The sequence below is a fragment of the Triturus cristatus genome, chromosome 4_1 (genome assembly GCF_964204655.1).
Source record: "Triturus cristatus chromosome 4_1, aTriCri1.1, whole genome shotgun sequence".
In the NCBI taxonomy this organism is placed as follows: domain Eukaryota; kingdom Metazoa; phylum Chordata; class Amphibia; order Caudata; family Salamandridae; genus Triturus; species Triturus cristatus.
This window is the reverse complement of record NC_140585.1, coordinates 808,628,383-808,653,927: the sequence shown is the minus strand read 5'-3', so window position 1 is coordinate 808,653,927 and position 25,545 is coordinate 808,628,383. Positions and strand designations below refer to the sequence as shown.

Here is a 25,545-nt window from a genome sequence, read left to right as displayed (position 1 = left end):
CAGGCACTTGTTCCTTTGATAGTGAGCTTAGTTCATTACGGTGGTCACCCCATTTTGCTGTAATTAGAATGAATACTTTTGTGGTGCAGTTTAAAGTTGGTAGGGTAATTGTACTTTGATTTTTGGCTCTGGCATCTTTCATAGAACTGTTCTTGATTTGTGCCTCTTGGATTTTCAGTTCTGTTACTTGTGTGTTCATCCCAAGCCTTCCTCTGTATGAAATGCATTCCTGTTTAGTAGCTGGCTGTCCATATGGTGAAAGTGAGATTGTGTAGGATAAGTTCACTAGTAATTGCAATCTTATTATCCTGTTATTTATTTGTTCATTCTTACTAGCTCCTTCAGATTGTTAAAGCTATTGCTGACTATCACAGGGGAAAATTTGAGAGATTGATATCGTAGTAGCTGCTTAAGACTGCCTGGCAAACATGCCATATTCTGTCATTTAGTGCAACAATTACAGAAGTGAAAAGTAACTTGTTACCCTTGAACCGTGACATATTAAATCTTTCCACATGTAGAATAAATTGAGTTAGATTGAGTTTCTCCATTTACTTCCTCATTCTGTTTCTGTACTCCATCATCCCGGTTGGGGGAAACCTCAACATTTATATTTGTGACATAAGATGCCGAAAGACAAATAGGTTCTAGCCTTTGTACAGAAGGGCTACACAGCTGCGTTTCATCATAGCGGGAGTTAGGGTAGTTCTGAGCTGGGTGCTAAATAAACTTCAGAACAAATGGCTCTACATTGATGCTCAAAATAGTTTTTTTGACAGTTCTGCTGTTATACCAAGATTAACATGATGCCTGTTTTCATACTCAATAAAATTAGTGTTTTTACGGTATAAATAGATTGAATGAAAATGTTTATGTACTGTGCAATGCAGTCCAATTCCTGCAGCCTCCAGTCTGCTCTATGTGCATCCTGCATAGAGGTGGTAGACTGATGGAAATAACGTATTAATCTGTCTGCACTTGGGATGATTGGCTGATCAAACACCGCACATAAAAGGTGATACAGGACCCGAAGTCAAAAATAGACCTATTATACGCCCTCTTTCTGAAGATTAGCTTACTAGGCTCTAAGGAACAAAAAACTCCCTACGTACGAGCAGTCTTTGACCTCGATATTGTAAAGGTGCGTGTCTTGATCTGCAAACTGCTGAAGGTAGTGGCTCATCTTTGATTTCCATCCTTCCCATAGACTCACACATACACTTCCACACCCCTCTCCCCCCACCCCAAAAGAACTAGTTCACCAGGTTGTGCGGGTGTGAGAAAGTGCCTCTTTAGACATGGTTAGCCTCCCCACTTTTTGCCTGGAAAATGATGCGGTTTCATTTGAAGGTGCACAGAGCTCCTTCCCTAAGCCTGTACCACGATTGGCACTTAAGACACCCGTAAGTCCCTAGTAAATGGTACCTAGGGCACTGGGACTGAAGAGGGTCCCTTATGGACCTCTCGTCAAGGCCATGCAAACTGCCACTGCAGCCTGCATGCCTTGGTGCAGAGAAAAACAGACCACATGCCTGAACCGTGACCTGCCCTGTAAGACCCTTACCTAGGCAACTGTGGGTTTTCTTCGTCAGGCCTCCTGGCCTGAGCCTTTCTTCAAAACTGATCTTCTCCATTGGTTTGCATTTAGCCCCCGACGCTGTGTTGGCACTCCTCACCCGGCTGCCCCTTTGCAGCTGAGGGTGTAAGTTTGGTGCTGCCTTGTGATCCCCCCTGCCCTCAGGCTCCACCCACCCCATCCGCTGTGCTTACCTTAACCCCCGGAAATTGGGTTACCAAACTGTGTTGCCCACCTGTGAGCAGCATCTCTTTGATTAACCGCTTTCTCCATTGGATAACATTGGTGCCAGATTCCGAATTTGAACCCTGCACCCAGCCGCTCCTGTGCTGCTGTAGGTGCACATTTGCTGCTTACCTCAACCCTGCCTGTTGGAGATTTTTCATCCTGAAAACCAAGACTGTAAGTCGTATACTTGCCTGCAAAGCTGCATTCTTGTTTTCCTCCCATGGGTTAACATTGCTGAACTGAAGAATTGCACTTTTTAAAGCAAAGTATTTCCTGTATAAAACGTACTTGCCTTAGAACGGACATCTTGGTCTTAAAGTAAAACTGAGAAGCTTATTTTTATAAATTTGGTATGGGTCTTCTTATCCGAAAGAGACAATTAGTTATAGATTCCTTACCTTAGAATTACCCCCAGGCGTCCGATTGGATCCGGAACGTTTTTTCCTCAGCAGTACCCCTGCGTGTCGAAAGGTGGTGTCGGCCCGGCTCCACGTTCGGCGTCGTGGTAGCTGGAATGACGTCACGGCAGCTACTTAAACACCACCCTCATGCGCTAGCGTTCGTTCTTTCTTTTGCTGCGCCAGCCAGCGCAGATCCGGAGAGCGGTACCTCCAGTCACTTTTTGACTTACTTTCTCGACTTTTGTCAACATAATTTTTGAGTCCAAAGACTCCTAGTGCACGTCAGGATGCTCGGTTTCAAAGCTTGCGATTCCTTTAGCCGGCTGATGTCGGTGACGGATCTGCACCGCAAGTGCCTGTTTTGCCTGGAGCGCGGCCACGACCCCAAGTCATGCTCTGACTGCAGGACCATGAATCCGAAGGCTTTGTGGGAGCAGTCCTGAAAGGTTCTCGAGGCCTGGCAGTCTGCTCTGCTCTGTTCGAGGTCCCAGTCGCGTGGGAGGTCGAGGGACCGGTCGCTGAGGCACCACCACCAGTCTTCATCTAAATCTTTGCACTCCTCAGGTAAGTCGAAGCACAAGAAGTTGAAGAAGCATCATCGCTTTCAACTTCTCCCCGTCGGTCGGCAGACTCGACGAGGGATGCGGGTGGTGCCGCTCCCCGTGCGGAGCCGAAGGGTCGACTCGGAGTTTCCCTCCCTTCCCGGGACACGGAGCGACCCATGCCCAGCTTTGTCTTCGCACCTTTTACGAAGTGATGCATTTCATCTTTGGGGAAGCCCGACTCAGCCGGCGCGCCTTCCGGCCCCGCAGACTCGGCTGGGACCCCTGCATCACAGGGTCCCCTTGAATCCAGGCCTGGATCCTGATCAGCGCCAGTCGACCTGATTACACCTCCCCCGCCTTCGATTCCACCGGCACCACGTCCACAGCAGACGCCGGCTGGGTGCACAGACAAGCTTCCCCCCCCCGACCCCGGCTTCCACCTCGATGTAGACACGGAGCCAGACCGGCGTCGACAGACGCCAGATCCGACGGGTACTTTTGTGCCCCTGTTATACCCTGGTTCTTTAAGGACAGATTGGCAACCAGAGGAGGGTGAGGAGGACTGGGAGGGGTCTGGAGACCCTTTGACTGGCCAGTTGGTTTATAAACCGGAGTGGAGAAAGGAACTGTGGGAAGCCAGTGGTCTGGATACCTCACCAGACCATGGCATGTTGTCTCCTCCTACCGTGGCTACCGAGGAGGGAGCGTCTTATGCAATGGTGTTATGTAGGGCGGACGAGGCTCCCAACCTTGAGCTACCTACGGTGGCGGTCAGGACTAACCTCCTGACAGAGGTGCTTCGACAGGCACCGTTTAATGAAGCCCTAACAAACTTCCTTTTGGGCACCTGGTCTAGGCCCAACACAGGGGCTCCTGTGGATAGGATGATTGCCCAACGCCACCGCCTGGCCCCAGTCGACGCCACTTTCCTCTCCCAACACCCCACCCCTGAGAGCTTGGTGGTCCAAGCCTCCACATCCAAAGTCGCATTCCCTAACGCACCAGCTGATGGGGAATCCAAAAAGCTAGATCATCTTGGGAAGATGTTTTCTTCCTCCAGCTTAGGACTGCGGTTAGTAAAAACCGCATGTCTGTTGGGCCGTTATAGCCACTCTGTGTGGGATGCGGTGGCGCAGGTGCTGCCCCAGTGCCCGGAGGAGGCCCAGGCTGTACTCTCTCATGCAGTTGCCGAGGGGAGAGACGCATCGAAGTTCACCATACGCTGTGGACTGGACACCGCTGACTCGCTGCGTAGGACGATTTCAACGTCTGTAGTACTTAGACGCTATCAAAAAAATCAATTGTAGAGTGGATCACTGGTCCTGGGAAACCAGGGTATTGCATGGACAGTACATTGTACCGTATAAGAAACCCTCATTCACGTTTAGTTGGGATCGAGATTAGCGGTATATCTTGATTCTCCGCTGAATGTGGTCTTCAACGTGATCGCATAATCATTGGGTCAATCCAATGCTTCCTCCACCCGGAGGCTTTAACCACTGGTTGTCACAGTAGTGATCGTGAATCAAAAAGAAGGGTGAGGTGATCGTGATAAAGGAAAAATGTGTATTAAAAACCCGAACCTTCAAAACTGGGCAAATGCCTTCTACCCAATCCCCCCTGTTCCTATGGGGAACCCAACACCACAAGAGATGGGACAGAGCTATACACATAGGCCGCCTTTTTTAGGGAGAGGCCAACCGAACAACAGAACGAGACGGAAAGGAGTGACCTGGTTCGACCAAGAACGTCAAGTACACACGAGAAGCATGACGAATGCAAAACCAGGGACCAGTGCGACAACCTTGTCTTCAACTTGACCGACATCACACTCACGAAAGAACAGGAAGACGTCCTCAACAAAGGCCTCAGCTATGTCCCTACACCCTCACTTGATTTATTCAAATTACAATGTGAAATGGCAGATTTCTGCAGAACAATTAAACTGAAAGCCTTTTTCAGTAACCAGGAAGAAACACCCAAAGATGCAGACACTACACTTCGTCGCAAATCGAATTTTTGCCCACTGAACCATCAGGTTCCAGTGGAGATCCTCGCCTTTGAACAGGCAGTAATGAAGGAAGTTGAAGATCTCAAAAATGCCGCTAATAAACCTTTCATCAATTTTTCAAAAGCTGAACAAAAAGCATTAGACTCATTACGTCTGAACAGCGAACTGGTGATCAAACCAGCAGATAAAGGTGGGGGTATCGTGCTACTAAGTAAAGAAGGTTATAACCAACAATGCATAGACCTTCTAAACGACACCAAATTCTATCAAGTGATCACTATAGATCCTACCCCACGCCTACAGAACACGATCGCACTAATGGTCGATGAAGCAGAGACCAATAACTGGATTTCAAAATCAGAAGCAGACTTTCTACTGACCAGATCCCCCCGAATGCCGTACTTCTATTCCCTTCCCAAAATCCATAAGGAAAAACGACCACCTCCAGGCCGCCCTATCGTTTCGGGAATAGGGTCTATCCTAGAACCATTATCGCAATTCGCTGATTACTATTTAAAACCATTAGTACAGCAGACCGCTACCTACTTGAAAGATACAAAAAACCTTTTGAACCTTCTCCAGAATCTACAATTTTCTGAAGACAGGATGCTTCTGGTTGGTCTAGACGTTGAAAGCTTATATACAAGCTTGCCCCAACAGAAGACTTTAGAGACCCTAGAGGCACTTCTATTTAACCAACCATGGGAACACAAAACACCACGACACTTTGTACTTGAATGCTGCAGATTAGCACTAACAGAGAACCACTTCCAATACAACAAAACAACTTACAAACAGTGCCACGGAACATCTATGGGGAGCACCTTTGCGCCTAGTGTGGCAGGGCTGTATGTCAGTGACTTTGAGACAAACCATATCTTTGACATTTCGAACCCTTTTCGAAACAGAATAGTTTTTTGGAAACGCTACATCGACGATGTGCTCCTTATATGGGAAGGGGATAGAGATTCCCTAACTGAGTTTCACCATTGGCTGAACGCTAGAGATATGTGGTTAAAATTCACATATACAGCAAGTCCAAACAGTCTGGACTTTCTTGATGTCACTATCTTCATCAAGAATAACACAATACACACAAAGACGTTCTTTAAGTCAACCGCCAAGAACAGTCTCTTGTCCTACAAGAGTTTCCACCCACGCCCATTAAGAGACAATCTGCCTTATGGGCAATTCCTCAGGTTAAGACGTAACTGTAGTGAGATGAGAGACTACAAACGTCAAGCCAAGGACCTCAGTGAAAAACTGCAAGCAAGAGACTACCCAGTTAAGACCATTGAAAAATGCCGTAAGAGGGCCAAAAATCAACAGAGAGAAGCGCTACTAGAAACCATCCCAAAAGAACCGATACCAGACCTGATCACTTGTGTGAGTACCTACAGTACTGCTTCCAATAACATCAAGAAAATCATAAACAAAAACTGGAAGATCCTGACCTCTGGATCTCTTAAATGGCCGAAACCGAGGTTCTCGAATAGAAGAACCAGGAACTTAAAAGATCTACTCGTCCACACGAGACCTCCAGAGATAACCATCAATGAAATTCCACGAGGTCCATGGAACAACTCACCCGTAACGGGACACTTTCCTTGTGGCACCTGCTCAGTATGTCACCTAACAAAAGCAACTAAGACAATGCAACTACTACCCGACCTGAAATGGACAATCAGAACACACACAAACTGCAATACTACGCATGTAATCTATATGATTACCTGCCCTTGCGGTTTAAGATACATTGGCATGACCACAAGAAAAGCCAAAATGAGATTGGGAGAACACAGAAGCAATGTAAGATGCAAGAAAATGACCACAAAGATGAGCTGTCACTTCATAGAGCAAGGACACACAGTAGATGATCTACAATGGGTAATCTTAGAGACTCTAGCCTACAAAAACTCCAATGCAGAAAAGATACTGTTCGAAAAGGAACAAAGATGGGTGTACCGTCTCCAGACACACAGACGAGGACTGAACGACAATATCCCGTGGCTCAGCTTTAGAAATACATGATTGATATCGACACAGAGTATATTGGGAACCCCAGCAACCTTTCTAAACTGACTTTTCTTTCAACAAATCAAGTAAGGAACATGATCGATTGGGCACTGACCTACACAGCCCGACGTTTCAGCTTGTCATAGAAGAGAGATGGCTAAATGTAATTTCCCCTCTCACAAGATCCTTTACAGTTCAGCACCATGACCAATGCTGAAAACCTCGTCCTGGGACAACAGTAGAGAGACCGCAATACTTTGTCACACAGAGACGTTATTCCTACGAACTGGGACTGACCAATTTAAATAGCCAATTGCACATACGACCCACCGAGTCACGATATGCCTGAAAGGAAAGGATCGCATATAATTGAGTAATTCCCCACCACTCACCACTGTCACAAAAATGTCACATGATAAGATGCGGCAACTGTATAGAAGTTTTACGGCTCCTTTCAGTACAGCAGGTACTGAATTTTCGTGACATAAGCTGTATGTGAGTAAACTTACAAATTACACAAGATGATCATAAATTGGCGTTTCGAAAATAGAGTTCGATTTGATATATCAGTAAACGAACGAATTTCTTCTCCTAGTCTAAATTCTACTCTAAGTCTTTTTTCCATATTTATGACCACTCCGCCTATTTAAGAACCAGCAGACCCGGATTCAATGTCTTCACCGGGTCCTAGGAGGCAGAGTCAGCACAGGTCCCAGACCGACGCCAAAGAGGTAATGGCAGGAGATCGAGAGCGCCGAGAGCCCAAATCGAGAACACAGAACAAAAACGTAACGTATTGCCCAAATAACTTTCTTTTCAAGCATCACTCTTTCTTTAAACACCACTAGAGCGTGAAGCGACTCCCCTAGAGTACCCGTTGTGGCCTGAAACAAAGGAGACAAGGTAATTACGGCATTTTTTCACCCTGTCCTTTGTATTTCTATGCTTTTTCGCGACTAGTAGCCGTTTGACAATAACAAATAATTGCACTGCAATAGTCAACCAGTTTATTTTCTCGCTTCCACTGGAGAGCCACTTCCGTTCAGAGTTAACATGAGTATACCACCTAGCCTAATCTGTCTGAACCAAATCCATAGACTGTATACCATTGTATGGGGCCAAACTCTATTTTTGATTAATGATTTGATCCCAAGCGATGACAGAGATCCCAGCCACCCTCATCAAACGTTCGTAGGTGCTACTCTCTCGAACCCCTCAGCCTCAACTGACGCATAGGGGTGTACAGAGCACACACATCGTTTGTGATAATGAGGTGTTGGTCGGAGTATTGTATACCATTGCTTTGGGAATATGACAAAATGGATTGTGTACGAGATCTGCTTCTTACAAGTAAAGGAGGGACGAACTTTGCCATACCAGGGGTTCCCCACTGGGGGTCTCCTATAAACAAAGCTTTGCCATTTTATGATTGCATACAGAATGAATTCGCAATGATTTTATGTTTTTCCTTTTCTTTCTTTCTTTCCTTCCTCCCACAAACATTTTTCAATCCATTGGTTTAAGATTGAATGTGCATTCAAAAGGATAAGTTTCCTGCACATCCACAAGGGAGCCCATAGCACGGGCCTCCGTTCTGCACCAGGTCCTGAAGAAAGCCCGCTAGACCCTTTTGGGCTGACGAGGGCTGAAACATGTCGACCTTTTTTGGACACAGTTTTTAACCAGTGCACTTGACCATAATCAGTCAGATACGTGCACAACGAAAATACTTTTTTATCTTGGTCTCGAACCCAGTACCAATAAAAATATCTACTGGCTTTACGAGAATTTTTAATACACATTTTTCCTTTATCACGATCACCTCACCCTTCTTTTTGATTCACGATCACTACTGTGACAACCAGTGGTTAAAGCCTCCGGGTGGAGGAAGCATTGGATTGACCCAATGATTATGCGATCACGTTGAAGACCACATTTAGCGGAGAATCAAGATATACCGCTAATCTCGATCCCAACTAAACGTGAATGAGGGTTTCTTATACGGTACAATGTACTGTCCATGCAATACCCTGGTTTCCCAGGACCAGTGATCCACTCTACAATTGATTTTTTTGATATTGAGACAAGGAAGCTGAGTGGATCTAAGCCCTTCTTTCTCCCTCCTAATTGATTTTTGAAAGAAAGTACTTAGACGCTAGCCTGGCTGAGATCGACACTGTTTTCTGGGGATGTCCAAGCTACCCGTATGGACATGCCCTTTGATGGCTGTCGCCTGTTCAGCAATAAGGCAGACAGCGCACTAGAACTCTTCAAGGAATCTCCTGCTTTGGCCAAGTCCTTGGGCCTCTCCACGAACCCCCTCACCCACTCCCCCCTGCGCAGTCTGCTTTTCGCCCCTATTTCACTGAAAGGGTGCCCCACCACGTTCCACCCAGGGTCACAGGCCGGCTAAAGCTGTTCAGCCCCTGCGTGGCCGGGGACATGGGAACCCCCTTTGTGGATCTGGGGGCCAGTGAGCGGGCCAGTCCACTACCGCCCCCTCTGCAGCAGCCTCCAAACCCTCCTAGTCCCACCTTTCAGGGCCACCAATCGCCAGTGGTTGGCAGGTTTCGCCATCACCTTCCCTACTGGCTCACAATCATGTCGGACAGGTGGGTTTTGCAGATAGTCCGAAGGGGCTACTCCCTCCCCTTCGAGACTCTCCAATCCCCCCCAGCCATGTCACTTCAGTAGCATCGCTTGTCGGAGGATCAGCTGGCCCTTCTACAACAGGAAGTTATGGCTCTCTTGGCCAAGGGAGCCATCAAACGAGTTCCTACTCCAGAAGTAGGTTGTGGTTGCTACTTCTGGTGCCCAAGATGGATAAAGGTCTGCGTCTTATCTTTGATCTCAGGATCGTCAACCGCTACCTCCGCAAGGAAAAGTTCAAAATGTTGACATTGGCTCAGGTCCTGTCTACCCTGAAGACTGGATGGTAGCGTTGGACTTGCAGGATGCCTATTTTCACATCCTAGTCCAGCCGGCTCACAGGCGTTACCTACGGTAGGCCATGAGCAGTTTCAGTTTACCGTGCTCCCATTCGGCTTTACCAGTGCCCCTCAGGTATTCACGAAAGTGATGGCGGTGGTCTCAGCTCATCTGCGCAGATCAGGGGTTCCAGTCTTCCCCCTATCTCGATGACTGGCTGTTGTAGGCGGGCTAGCCCCAGTCTGTCGTCTCCCGACTAAGGCCGACCTCCCGTATTCGCTGGGGTTCTCCATCAACATGCTGAAGTTGCACCTAACTCCCTCTCAGAAGCTCCTTTTCATCGGAGCGGTTCTGGACACGACGCAGTTTCGGGTCTATCCTCCCGAACAGCGAGCTACGATTCCTATCTTTCAACCTCTATCCCCTCTTTCGGTTAGGATGGCCCTCAGGCTACTGGACCTGATGTCGTCTTGCATCCTGATGGTGGACAATGCCAGATGGCATATGCGCGCTCTGCAGTGGGACCTGAAGTTCCAGTGGGCACAACATCATGGGAACCTGTCCGACTGTGTCCAGATCTCAAAGGGCACTGCACACCAATTGCAGTGGTGGCTCACGAACCAGGATTGGGTCGACGGCAGATCCCCCTCTCTTCCCCAACCGGAGTTTACAGTGGTGACAGATGCATCACTTCTGGGATGGGGTCGCCTCATGGGGTAGGCGGAGACCAGAGGCTTCGGGTGATCCGTCTTGCACTGAAAGCATTCCTTCCCTCTGTCCGGGGAAGAGTAGTGCAGGTGTTCACGGACAACAATACCGCCATGTGGTACTGCAACAAACAGGGCGGGTGGGGTCGTGGACTCTGTCAAGAGTTGAACATCAGGGCATAATCCGGGTGGTTCAACACCTGGCCGGTTCACTGAACGCCAGGACGGACAAACTCAGCCGCAGGTGCATGATGGATCACGAACAGCGTCTTCACTCGGAGGTGGTGCAAGGTCTCTTTTAGCAGTGGGGAGAACCTTGGTTAAATCTATTTGCAACTGAAGAGAACGTGCAATGTCAGCAATTCCGCACGACTCTTTTCGGCACGCGTAGAGTTGCGGTCTTCTATACGCCTTTCCGCCTATACCACTTCTGCCCAGAGTGCTGAAGAAGATCAAGCGTGACCGGGCCCAAGTCATTCTTGTGTCTCCGGATTGGGCACTCAGAGTCTGGTATCTCGAGCTGCAACACATGGCCATCGACCCTCCAGTCAGACTGCCTTTTCGGGAGGATCTTCTGTTGCAGCAGCAGGGGACGGTCCTCCACCCAAACCTGTCCAGTCTCCACCTCCTTGCGTGGAGAATGAGCGGCAGCAGTTGATGGTTTTTGACCTGCCTCCCGAAGTCTGTGATGTTGTCTTGGCAGCCAGGCGTCCCTCCACTAAGACGGTATACGCCTGCGGATGGAACAGATTTGTGGCATGGTGCCCAGCAAAGTCTGTGGATCCCCTTTCTGCCCCTCTGAGGTGCTCTTGTTCCTTCTTTCCTTAGCCCAGCAGGGCTCTGCTCTGGGCACTCTCAAAGGCTACCTCTTGGCTATTTCAGCCTTTCTTAGGCTTCCTGATCAGCCTTCTCTTTTCAAGTCCCCTGTTGTGAATCGCTTCCTTAAGAGCATTACTCATCTTTTTCCTCCTGTTCCCTTCGTAATGCCCCAGTGGGACTTGAACTTGGTTCTTACGTATCTTATGTGCACTCCCTTTGAGCCGCTACATAACTGTCCTCTCAGGCTTCTGACTTTAAAAACTGCCTTTCTGGTGGCCATCATCTCTGCTCCCAGGGTGAATGAGTTCCAAGCTCTTTCTTCTAAACCTCCTTTTCTGGCTGTTCACCCGGACAAGGTTGTCCTCCGAACTCGTCCTTCCTTCCCGAAGTGGTTCCTTCTTTCCACATTGGACAGAAGCCCACCTTCTTTCCGCATCCTTCCAGAGAGGAAGAGAGGCTCCACTGTCTGGATCCAAAACGTGTGCTTTCATTTTATTTGCATCGCACAAAGCAATTCCGGGTGGATGACCAACTCTTTGTTGGCTACGTAGGCGCCTAAAAAGGTTGGGCCGTGCATAAACGGACCATTTCTAGATGGGTTGTTTTGTGCATCCAAACTTGCTATTCTTTGGCAAAGAAGGAGCTTCAGTGGGGTTACGAGCTCATTCCACCAGGGTGACTGCAGCTACCACTGCTTTGGTGCTTGGAGTCTTAATGACCTCTGTCAGGCAGCTACATGGGTATTGCTGCACACATTCACTAAACTCTACTGCCTGGACAGCCAAGTCCGGAGAGACGGCTTCTTTGGCTGTTCTGTTCTCCAGGACTTTCTGGTGTGAACCTGGTTTGCAGACCCACCTCCGGGGTTGGTATTGCTGGGGTATCTGTTCTACGGTAAGGAATCTATAACTAATTGTCTCTTTCAGATGAACAAGTTACCTTCTGTAACGATATATCTGTAAGAGACATAGATTAGTTATAGATTCCTTACCGCCCCACACATCCTCCCTGTTCTGCAAACTGATTTCTAGGGTTAAGGACTTCCTTTCAGTGTCCTAATTTTGTGCACTAGTGGTCAGTGTCTTGCATGGCTCTGTACTTCTTGCGTGGAAAGTCGTGTACAGAACTGACGTCCGCGTGCGAGGGCGGCGGCGTCTAAGTAGCTGCTGCAACGTCATCCCGGCAACCACCACTACAACGGACACCACCTTTCGACGCGCAGAGGTACTGCTGACGAAAAAAACTTTCCGGATCCAGTCTGTCGTCTGGGGGTAATTCTAAGGTAAGGAATCTATAACTAATCTAGGTCTCTTACAGATATATTGTTACCGAAGGTAAGTAACTTGTTTTTTAAGTTGTGTGTCCTTTATTAATTACTGTGTGCACAACAAATGTTTTTTACTCCTCTGTGTTAGGCTGCTCGACTGCGCTACTGCAAAGAGAGCACTTTGGGTTTACATTGAGCCCTGTACACTTCTGGGGGAATCTCTGGACTCTTTACACAATGTAACTACTTAGTGGTATATCGCAAAGTGACAGTTTCCTACAGGAGTGATGGGAGTAAGTAGGCAGCACTAGTCCTTGTTATGGTGGGGGTTCTCTAGCCAGCATGAAATCCAGCCTTTCCCATTTCGTGTGATAACCGCTCTCAGCATAGACACTTGGCAGGAAGCCCTGCAACATGGTTAGCCACTGGAGGAACATGGTTCCACCAGGAATACAGGGAGTATGGACCTTTGAAAACTGCAATGCCTCCTATTGGCTCTAGCAGTCTATCTTTTAGAATAAGAACTGCCCATCTCTGCCAGGGCTGGGTTCATTGCTGCTGACTGGACACGGTGGAGACTTGCACACCTGTGTTCGTATGGAAACAGTTTCTGCTCTTCTCTTTCATTTTGCTATTGCATGCATCCAGTCATGTCAAATGGACTCCAGGAAAAGGGGATAGTTGTTACAGGGAATAGTTATGAAAGATGACCCATTTAAATTTGGCCTATGCTGCAACTGACACTATCCCTGGAAAGTCCCTTCTTTGATCTGAAACCTGTGCTTTCTCATCATCTTCAGCCTGCCCAAGCAAACCTCACCAGCTCAAATCAGGCTCGAATTCGGCATCGATCAACAGCTCCTGGCAAGGCAGGGAGCCTACATGATAGCCTGGGACAAAGTGAGGAAATCTAAACAAGGAACACTAAATGAACATTTGTGGATGGAGTTAGTACAATACCCATCCTCACCAGCAGCAAAGTTACTAGGGAAAAGCCTGACTAACACGGGATTAAAGCAGCTCTGGGATACTCCAGTAAATCATATAACATTCAAAAAATTGGTCAAGAAATCGATTAAACAACTATCATGGGTCCAAGATAAGGCACCCCTCTCTAAAAGAACGCATGGCTGGATGACCCTAAACTCGTATACAACAAAGGCACCACAGAGCTACTTTGGCGAGGGATATTCCAAATCTGTCAAAATGTGCTTCTTAAAGCACAGGCTGGGTCTGTTACCCTGTATTCAAAATCTTCCAAACTGGATTAAAATAAAAGCGGATCCTCTTTGTCGGTTATGTGGTTTGGGGCAAGAGGACATGTTGCACCTGATATGTTCTTGCGAGAAACTACGTGATGAACGGAAACACTTGTTAATACACCATTTTAATCAGCAAGGGATCCGCACACGAAGGAAGGCAGTTCTCGCTTGCTTTTCCCCCCCATGACCCTTGCTTGAACTGCAGCTTCGTAAAATTCATGAAGGCAGTGGGAAAAAAGATGCCAAAAATCAGTTTATAACGATCCCGGTACCATCGATTCAATATTGCTTTGTCGATCGACATTACAGTCCCCATGAGCTCATGAGGAGATCGGGAAAGAAGAAATATCTTACAAACACAAACTTGAACTATCTTTTTAAAAAAACTTTTCTGCTCATGATGTTGTCGCGCGTACATACGAACTAAGGAAGTGTGAATGTGAATGTTTTGTTCTGATTTTATTAGAATTGTATTTTTATTACTCTCTGCTTTTAATCGATTTTGTACAGCAATGGTTTTAAGTAACTATGCTAAATAAATTACTACTACTATTACTGTGCTTTCTCATGGATATAAAACTACAAAGAAGTTTCACATTTTATGCTATGGTATGTGTGTCCAACTTTTGGAGGGTTAGAGCAGGGCTGCCTTTTCCCCCAAATATGACTTTGTATATGGAAGGTGAAAGTATACTAAGATTGATCAATATCATGCAAGAGATGCAATACCCTCCTAGGCTGAGTTCCTCTGGGTTCTCTAGTGGCAATGCAGCTCAAGACATCTGAGGAAGATATTTTTAGGTTAGTAGTAGGTTCTGTTATGGTTGTTTTCTTTTATAAAAAGCAGTATCCTAAAAATCTATACACTTGCTATTTAGTCCTCTACTGTAGAACGTTTTCAGAAAAATTGTAAAGGGTCACTGGCATTCTATTGCAGAAAGATTAACTTTATCAGAGGTGCTATGCTAGAGCAGAAAGTTATTCGTACCAAATTGTTTGTTTTCTTGGGCTCCTCTCTTGTGTCTCCTTGTGTATGTGCTGCTCTCCCCACCCCCAGAAATCAATAATTTGCTAATAAAGATCAAGCTGAATCATTTAGATGACATAGGAGCTGAAATCAAATTAATGTTTTGAGTATCCAGACTTCTCTTCCAGGGGATCCTCATCAATAGTCCTAAGCACTGAATATTCCCGCCCACGCGCAGGGACCCCGGAAATAATAAAAAATATATATGAAAATATATTTTTTTTTTCACACATCAATGCAGCCCCTATAAAGAAGGCTAAACAATGCAACAATAATTAACTGCTTTTGCATTCACATACTATAAAATATAGACAATGAGTAGACTCAAAATAATCTGCCATAGAGCAAGCATTGTTAGCCTACAGGCTGCATTGAAAACCAATAGCATAGAAAATGAAAGCAATTGTAACACAAAAACTGGCATTGTGCCTTTAAGGCAGCCATGACCCCCAGCTTCCCATCATGCCTCAGGGGTGACAGTTAGGTCAGTTGTTCTTTTTGGCTCCTTCAGTCAGGACCCTGGAATTCACAGCCCTGACGTTTTGACTTCTTTGTCAAATAATTCTCTACTTTTTTGTGGTTTTCTACCTTTTACTCGACGTCTTTTAGAGATTAGAGTGAGGAACAACCACTTTTTTTGACAAAGTGATTTATTTTCTGTCATAATGCCATTACTTTTTGACCCTTGCCCCTCCCGTGGCATGAAGGAGGCCAGGTCCGACACACATTCTGTGTCTATTCTCTGGCTTCCTGATTCTCACTACCCAGAGACCTGTCAGCATTGCAAGAAGCTGTCCAGGAGAACTCTCAAGGAGAGAGAAAGGATCCGTCTCTGTGGACTTTCTGATAGAGGAAGGTCTCCTGTGAGATAGAAGAAAAAGAGGGCCAGATCGACACCAAGTAGCAAGCAAAATGCCGATCTGTTCCCCATCGGCGTCCGGATCGGCTTAGAATTTACCAGCGACGAAGAAACGGATGTCGTCGGTGCACCAATCGACACCAAGATTGAAGACGTCCATTTCGATGCCGTCGTCGTCCTCACATAGACGTTCAACGTCGAGACACAAGACTCCGTCGGCGTCACAGAGGCAGTCGATGTCGGGGCACAAGACTCCGTCAGCCCTACCTCACGGACCCTCTACGTCGAGACAGGGGACTTCATTGGCGTCAACTCCATGATGATCGTCAACGACTAACACCTCCGTCATCGTCAACCAAGAGGCAATCTACGGAGAGGCACAGTTCTACTCTGAGATCGGTCGAGGACACATTGTTCGGCGTCAAGGCAACGGGCTCTGCCCTCCTCACGTCCAGCGAGTATTTCTCTGTCGCCATCACCGACGTAGAGGGCAAGATCACCAGCACTGGTTCAGGACACAGTGACTCCACGTTCGTCGTCGAGACACTATCGTCAGTCTGCATCTACCCATCACACTGATTCTAGGCCCACTTCATCATCGTCCTCCAGGTCACCGCAGGTGATTATCTCGACATCTAGAAGTCCGGCATCTTCACCTGTACGCCCCCGTTCTCGCTCTGAGGCTCCTGCACGAGAAATCTCCATCTGTGCACCTCTCTCCTAGGTGGATGTTACCTCTGCATCACTGGCAGAAATCTGGAGCAACACAAGCACGAGATACTCTGGATTACTCCAGCCCTCGACACAGGCCTCCTCTGACTCGGCTGGTACAGAATGTAGATCTCTCTCCTACTGCTCTATTGAGGGATCGAGATCATACACATACTCCTGAACCTTCCTCAAGAAGTAATTCTGCATCTCAAGGTAATAGAAGAAGGCTCAGGTCTCCCAACACGTTTGCCTTCTTCTACACAATTTTCAAAGAGGGACTACTCGCCTACTCTTACAGGGTCGAGGGTCTTTCCGGTGGATGACGTCAGTACTTTTCAGGATGTTCTGGCCAGAGGGGCAACTAAGTTGAACTTTAATGTGCCTACCCAGCAGAGTTCATCCTCGGTGATTTTTGAGACTTTACATCAAAGATCTGCAGCCAAACCAATGCTGACCTTGGTCTCCTCCAACCAGTTATAGAAACTTTTTTACACCGGCGATGCTCAAGACTGCACCAACGAGGATCTTGAAGTAGTACTGGCCTCGGGAAGAGGATCCATTATTTCTTCTATACGACCCACCTCCTGACTGTAATAATTGCAGCTGCAGAAAAGACACACGCAGTAGCCTCATTATCGACAGTTCCTCCCGATAAGGAGAACAGAGCGCAGGATTCGTGTGGGGAGCAGTGTCTGCGGTACGTCTGCCTCCATGTTGAAGGTCTCCAGCGCCTCGGCGCTATTAGGGCGTTATGATAGGTCCCTGTGGGATTCTCTTCAAAGGTTCACAGAAAAGCTGCACAGAGAAGTCCGCAGGGACTTTTGAAGAGGTATTGCAGGAAGGAAGCTTGGTGGCAAATCAAGTCATCGGTGCCGCAGCTGATGGAGCGTCACTGTCTGCACACGCCTATGTGCACGGTATCTGTGACAGACTATCATCCTGGCTCTGACTAATGGCGTAAAACCTGAAACGCAGTCACGGATCCTCAACCTCCCCTTCTCAGGATCCTCCTTGTTTGGCACTCACACAGATGAGATGTTGAGAATGAAGACAGAACTAGATACCCTAAAGGCAGTAGGGCTTGAGAAAAAGGAGTTCAGGCGACGATGCTGGCCATACGATTGGCGGCCCTTTCATCAGAGGGTTCAAACCCTTCAGTGGCAGAGACACCAAAATCAGCAGAGCCAATCAAGAGCTCACTATCGGGACGTCGCACTCCTAGAGAGAGAGGAGCCCATCGTCAATCTGTAGCCATAGCAAAAACTCCTTCGAAGCAATGAATGCTCACTTCCCCCAGCACAGTTTCCCACTCCGGGGGTCGGGGGAGGGGGTGGGGGAGTATAGCCAACCATCTAGAAGAGTGGCACGACATCACAAGAAACCAATGGGTATTGGGTACGCTGCAGAATGGGTATTCTCTACGTTTCCGGCATCGACCTCCCTCTATTCCTCCAATAAAAACTGTGTCATCAGATGTGGATACTGCAGCAGAAAGTATCCACCCTCCTGCAAAAATCAGCCATTAAGGAAGCTCCTTTTTCACAGCGAGGTCTAGGGGTATACTCGAGGTAGTTCCTTGTGAATAAAAAAGGTCGGAAATCGGAGTACAGACCTATCCTGGATCTTCGTGCACTCAACAAATCCATCAGGAAAGAGAATTTTCGCATGTTGGCTCTCCATCAAATATATCCCCGTCTCCAACAAGGGGACTGGATGTGTTCACTGGATCTGCAGGATGCATAGTTTCACGTGCCAGTCAATCCCCATCACAGAAAGTTCCTGCTTTTTCTGATGGGACCGACCCATTATCAGTTCAAGGTACTGCCCTTCGGGTTGAAGTCAGCTACCCGAGTGTTCTCAAAGTGCATGGCAGTAGTAGCAGCTGCTCTATGGCACAAAGATATCTTTGTTTACCCTTATATCGACGACCGGCTTCTGAAAGGTTCTTCTCAGAGCGTGAGAGCCCACTATCAGCAATGTCTAGCCCTTGGCCAAAGATTGGGTCTCCGTGTCAACTTCGAGAAATCGACTCAGCACCCCACTCAGAAAATCCACTATCTGGCTCCAACAATAGACTTCGAATTGGAAAAGTGTTTTCTTTGGAGGAGGGACTGTTCTCTATCGCTCTGAAAGGCAAACCGATTCTGCGAGATAACTTAGTCAGTCAGGTTGCCTCTCTCCTGGGGCCGATGGCATCATGCATTTATTTTGTGCACAACTCCAGGTTAAGGATGCGTCCTTTACAGCAGGATCTGGAGGGCAAGTGGGACCAAGGAACAGCTCAATAGGAAGACAGGATACATCTGAAAAAAGCAGCCAGAGCATCAATTCCTTGGTGGATGAGACAGGGGAATCTGTTGGTGGGGATCCTGTTCCATCGATCTCCTCCGACACAATTGCTAATCACAGATGCTTCCCTCCAGGGTTGGGTAGCACACATGGGGTCCCTCCAGACACGAGGTCAATGGTCGATTAAAGAACGATTGTACCACCTCAACATGCTGGAGCTACGAGCTGTACACTTAACCTTCAGGGCTTTTCTTCCATGCATTCACACCAGCTCTATTCTAGTACAGACAGACAATACGACCGCTATGTGCAATCTGAACAAGCAGGGAGGTACTCGATCACGGTCTGTCTCTCTGGAGTCCTAAGCTCTCTGGCATTGGCTCCTGGCAAGGGATCTGACAAGCGCAGCGATACACCTTCCAGGTGAACAGATCTCACAAGCAGACGCTCTTAGTGATCACTTCAAGGACCAGCAGGACTGGGTTCTAAACGACGAAGTCGTCGAAGAAATCTTCCAAGAATGGGGTCAGCCAAGTATCGATCTTTTTCGCGGATGAAACAAACACAAAATGCCCTTTTGATCAACTGGTCAGGAAGCTTTGCGTACGCTTTTACTCCCCTTCCTCTCTTCCTGAAGATTGTGACCAAGCTTTCCCACGCCGAGGCGATATGATTCTGGTTGCTCCGGACTGGCCACGGCAGTGGTGGTACCCGGAACTTTTCCACCTATCAGAACACCCACACAAGAGATTGCCATGCAGACCGGACCTGCTGTCCAAGATGAATGGAAGCATTCATCACCCCATCCTTCCGTCACTGAACTTGGCAGCATGGCTCCTGAGGTCCTAAAGTATGGTCATTTAGGACTCCCTCAGGACTGCACGACCATCTTGAAAGAAGCAGGAAGGCCTTCCACAAGACAATCTTATGCTTGTAAATGGATGTGTTTTTACATGTCTACCTTACCTACTTCACTTAGCTAAGGCAGGTCTAAAATTCTCTTCTATTAAAGTGCCCCTGGCTGCCATTACGGCGTATAGTCGGTCCCCTTCTCAGCCATGTTTCTTTCAGATGCAGGTAGTGAATGCCTTCTTACAAGGCTTTTAAAGGTCGTCTACCCTCCTATTTGTCCTTCTTCGCCTCACTAGGAGCTGAATCTAGTTCTTTCTAAATTGATGGGTCCCCCATTTGAACCTATCCACAAGGCAACCCTCCAGCACCTTACTTGGAAGGCAACCTTTTTGGTGGCGATTACTTCAGCTCGCAGGGTGAGCGAGATCCAGGCTCTTTGCTCAAAAGAACCATACACTGTGTTTTTATTTCAATAGAGTTGTTTTGAGAACCCACCCTTCCTTCCTTCCAAAGGTGGTGTCTGATTTCCATGTCCATCAATCCATCTTGCTACCTACCTTTTTTCCTAACCCCTCTACACCAGCTGAGAGGTCCCTTCACTCTTTAGACCTGAAAAGGGTTTTGAAATTCTACTTGGACAGGTCTAAGGCGATCAGGAAGTCTGAACAACTGTTCATTAATTATGGGTCAATGAGAACAGGTTTTCCAGCCTCCAAGTGTTCCATCTACAGGTGGATAGTGTCATGTATCAGACTGGCTTATCAGTTATCACAAAATCCTCTTTGGTCCAGGCCCAAGGCTCATTACTCTAGAGGAAAGGCAGCTACAGCGGCTTTCCTTAACAATGTGCCGATCTCTGAGATCTGCAAGGCAGCCACTTCGAGATGAATACATACATTATTGTCTTGATTCAGACACCAGAGCTGACACTCAAGTGGGCCAGGCCGCCTTGAGAATCTTTTTCCAAAGCTGAACGGGATAGGTTTGTTTATTTGGTCATTTCTTCTCATTTGCCCGCAGGCGGAGGATGGGCTTGCTATTCAATTTAGTGCTTATGACTATTGATAAAGCTCCCCTGGAAGAGAAGGATAAGTTACTTACCTGTAGTTCTAGTTCTCTTCCAGGGGTATCCTCATCGAAGTCATAAGCAACCCACCCTCCTCCACAGGCAAATGAGACTTCTGTTCTTTACATCTTTGTACCCTGACCTTCAGGTCTCCGCAAAGAACTGACCGAACTGTCACCCCTGAGGCATGATGGTAAGCTGGGGGTCATGGCTGCCTTAAAGGCACAATGCCAGTTTTTGTGTTACAATTGCTTTCATTTTCTATGCTATTGGTTTTCAATGCAGCCTGTAGGCTAACAATGCTTGCTCTTTGGCAGATTATTTTGAGTCTACTCATTAAAAAGAGTTCAAGTAATGCTTGCCCTCCTGTGGTCTATATTTTATAGTATGTGAATGCAAAAGCAGTTATTTATTGTTGCGTTGTTTAGCCTCCTTTATAGGAGCTGCATTGATGTGTGAAAAAATGATATATGTTTTCATATATATTTTTAATTATTTTCGGGGTCCCCGCGCATGGGCGGGAATATTCAGTGCTTATGAATTTTATGAGGATACCACTGGAAGAGAACTAGGATTACAGGTAAGTAACTTATCTTTAGTTAACGTGTTCTGAGGCTTCTCCTTGGATAGATGATTTACTCATCACCTTGCGATTATCCAAGAAATTCCTGCTAAAGAACTACTCTGATAATTAACTGATGTTCTTGTCTAGATTTCTGTTACTACACTTTTTGTTTTAGTTTGCAAGTGTGCGTCCAAAATGTGCTTTTGAGTCATGTATTTTGTCATGGAAATTGTGTGTGCATTTGTTTAGAGTGTCCTGGTAGAAGGGGAATCCAAGTATTGATGGAATAGGTTTTAGTCTCTAAAATTGAAGACTTTATTTTTCAGATGTGTTGAGGAGCCACAATGATGCTTGTCATGAAAACAAAGACTTGCAGCCTTACATGCCCATTCCTCATGTGCGAGACTCATTAGTACGTCCTCAAGACAGGTATGTCAGCTCAAATATTGCACTTCATCTTAACAAGTACATTTTCAGATACTTTACATGCAAGACATTACCTAAGGGCAACATTTTTAAATGAAAATGAGAAACTAGTTATTTTGAAAGACTGTGCTCTTTAGTGTTCGATTCTGCATCATTTCTATTGCTGCATTTATTTAATCGGGTCTAGCCTACCCCTTTAAAATGTCATTTTTCCTTCCTGCTTTCACATAGGTGTTAATACATATTTTGCTCCTGCACTTTAGCTATGTACCATTGTATTCGCAGCAGAAATCAACATTTTATTAATACTTAGAGTATTCTGAGATTTTGGACCATACTGGCAAAAGAGTACCTGAAAGGAGACTAGTGTTTAATTTTAAAATACTCCTAGGATTAAAAAATAATGAAGCTAGGAATGAATGGAGCCACTATGATTCAGATTACCTTGAAGAGGTGTTTACATATCTTGCTCCTTTTGTTCCACTCCATCACCCCCTGCCTTCTAAGACATTTGGCAGACCTTTATAGAGCTAATATGCAGTGCTTCAGAAAGGTTTTACATTGTGATGGAGAGAAAGGAGAATCATACTTCTTAGGCAAGGTGTATCTAGCTGCAGCATCTAGCCATCAATATCCATACTGGTGAAGATTTTGAAACAGTCGTTTTGCTCATCCTGGTTCTGTGTGATCTATTAACCTGAAATTTGAGGGCCATCCTTGCCAGCACCACAGTAGTCCGTGTTTGGGGATTGTCCTCAACCTATTGTAACTTAATCTGATAAGCGTGCCGCGGGCTAGGAGTAACAGGGCCACCAACACACAAGCAGAAGAATATACTACAGACAGGCGGCAGAATTATCACAGATATTAAGATTACATGGATTATTTATTTAAACACTGTATCAAACTGTATGGGCTTTCACAGATGTACAAGGGCTGCAGACCACTGTCAGTACCACAATTAAATTGTTTCTATATAGGGCAGAAAAACGCATCCTGGCAAATACCTCAGTGTACATTACCAGTCAAACTCTCACAAGTTTAAATTAGCTTGTACAAAAGACTTTGAAAGAGCGAGCAAACTCTATGGAATTTGTTTTTGGCAAGGACTTTATGCAGGAGGGAGCCACATTGCCCCTACTAAAAAGCACTACTTTGGTCTTTTCATGTCCATGTGCAGCCGGACCAGCAGCAGGAATCTAAAAAGGATGGCTTCCATGAAGGGGCAGATCTGTAAGCTGCCAGTCCAACTCAAAACTATGACTACATCGCAACTTTTCCCTAAGGTTCCCTTTCCTTTGAAATCTCTAGGTCTCATCAGAATTTGTTATTCTCCTGTGTGCCACTCCACCATTGTCTTCCGCCATTGGTACCTTTCAGTATCAAACTTTTTGTTCTCAGCATGACACCAAGATCAGGTTCCCTGGTGCTACCCATTTGTGGGTGACAATTCCCTTCTTTCTCAAAAAATCCATCTAGATTGTATTTTGTTTTTTGATTGCTATTTCAAAATACTTGCTGTGACTTGTGCCACTTCTTAAAGAGGAGGGGAGCATCTATGTAAGTTTACTTTAAAAGTTCCAGGCTAATGACTCGTGAACCAAATTGCACCAGATAGCTTTTTGGTACCGGATTCAGTCATTCTTCAGCCTTTCCATGGGATTTTTCCAGCCAGAGCAGATCCCAAAGAGTTACCGGCTGCAGCCCTGTCCATAAACAGCCACTTCATTTTGGCTTCCACTGGCGTGCATTTGTCGATTACTCTTAACTGGGCACACCAGAATGTATATACTGCAGGGCTGACTTTGGCCGTCTTACCTGCTCATATGAAGCTAGTGAAGTCTCTCTGAAGGGACTCAACCTTTCTCTTCATAATAGGAACCAAGAGGAACTAGCATAAATATAGCAAATATACCTACATTTTGATCGCTTGAATTCTGCCTGTACAAAATGCATACAGGGAGATACAATTAAGGAGATTTAATTAGCTTTTTCAGGTTAGGCCAGTTGGTTACATACATAGACTCCACCATCTTAGTGATATTTAGGCCTACATAGCTGGCTGAACGGAGGCCCATTGAAATTGGAAAGCCCTCATCCCCCCCGGTCCTGTCCCTGACTCTGCAAGGTTAGATTTCGGATTTCCTCATTTTCACCTTGAAGTCCAAGCCTTCTTCAAAGTCAGTCAACCAAGATAGTGCACTTTTGACCTGGCCTACACCTTTTACTTAATTTTTCTTTGATGCTGGAGCAGGTCATCAGGTTATGTTAACTATTAAACACATTCCTACAACTAAATGCAGCAATGCGGATAGGATTTAATATGTGTAGGAAAGTGCCCCTTTTTCATCGTTACCCCCTACATTTTGCCTGATGTTGATGCTCTTTGACTAAGTGTGCCCTGGGATTCTGCCAACCAGGTACCCTTGGCCTATGTTCTTTCCCTAAAACTGTACTGTTTACCCCCATATTGGCACCTCTCTGGCTACATGTAAGTCCCTTGTAAAAAGTACCCTAGGCACCAAGGGCCCTGTGACCAGAGAAGGCCTCTAATGGCTGAAGCTCTTACTGTGCCACCCTTAGAGGTCCTGTACCATAACACCCACATATCGCCATTGCAGGCTGAATGTTTTAGTTTTAGTGCAAAGAAAGTGAAGAGTCTACATGGCAATCATCCCTGTGTGCCATGCCCACAACCCACTACCTATTCATAGGTAAGCCACCCCTCTAGGTGGGTGCACTAATGCCACTGGTGAGGGTACAGGTGCATGAGCCCTGCACCCCTACAGTGTCTGTCTATTCTTAGACCTTGTAAGTGCAGTAAAGCCATAAATACTATATATGGTCTGGAAGTTTGTCGTTACAAACTCCACAGCACCATAATGGCTTTACTGACATCTGGGAAGATTGATATCAAACTTCACAGCACATTAAACCCACACTGATGCCAGTGTGGGATTTCATGAAAGATGCACTCAGACATGTTTCTGGATCCCAGGGTCGAGAGCCTCTCTGAGGTGCCAAGTCACCTCCCCCACGATTCACAGTAAATTGGGGAAAACAGCAGAACCTTTGACAGACGTCGAGGGAAACCAGAATAAAACTGAAAAATACTCTGCTTAAGTCTTTCCAGATGAGGATCTGAACCACATGGTTTGAAGAATGTACATATATGGAGCATAGCCCTTTTATCTTCTGCCCAAAGTGCCAACACATGTTTGTCCAGAAAGCGTTATGCGCAGCCTTTGGCTGTCGAAGGATCACATTTTGTACGGGTGCAACGCATGACCCTAACTTCAACCAAAGGTCCTAAAGACCAGTAAAAAGCAGAGATGAGCGCACTATGCCATGGCTTATTCTTCACGCAAGCATGCTTAGCTCAAAGACCATGGGCTGTTGAGTGACGAGAATACCAAAGAAACTGCGGTGGCACAAGGAACTGCTCCGATGCTGAGAAGGTCATTGAGGTTGAGTGGGAGAAAATGCTAAAGAAGGCATCAAATGACAGCAAGACAAACGTCGGGCAACACTGCAGGGGTGCAGTGCTGCTAAAGGCGAAATCCTTAAAGGCTACCCAAACCCCAAAAATGGCATTGCTTGATCGATGGAAAACATAAGCATAAAGAACCTCAGAGGAGGAAGTAGAAAGACACCATTGGCAGTACATTTTTGGAACGAGCCTAGACTTTGAAAGGCAGTCAAGTGATTGGAAGGGATAGTGAGTCTCTTGAGAAGCGACTTTTAAATTGAAAAGGAAGGCTTACGACGGCTAACATAAATGTTAAGAAATGCCTGCTCTGCCGAAATGGAGACTCTCATGAAGACGAAGGAGGTGTTCAACTAGTTTAAAGCTTTTTGAATAGCTCTGTTACCACAAAGGGAGAAAGCCAGAGAGGGATACTGAACACAGCTGGAGCGTTCTGTGGCTACTAGATGTTATACCCGAGGGGATCGGGCTTGTCACCACATGTTCAAGCTACTCTTTTGGAC

At 46.4% G+C, this 25,545-nt stretch overlaps 1 protein-coding gene across 2 annotated transcripts in view; it reads left to right on the top strand.

The window, feature by feature from the left end:
* Window positions 1-25,545, top strand: part of LEMD3 (LEM domain containing 3) — a 209,161-nt gene that overhangs the window by 102,308 nt on the left and 81,308 nt on the right. For both annotated transcript variants that reach the window (XM_085653431.1, XM_085653430.1), the window contains exon 8: window positions 21,456-21,558. In XM_085653431.1, coding sequence (XP_085509557.1) covers window positions 21,456-21,558 — 103 coding nt within the window. The remainder of the gene's footprint in view (window positions 1-21,455; window positions 21,559-25,545) is intronic.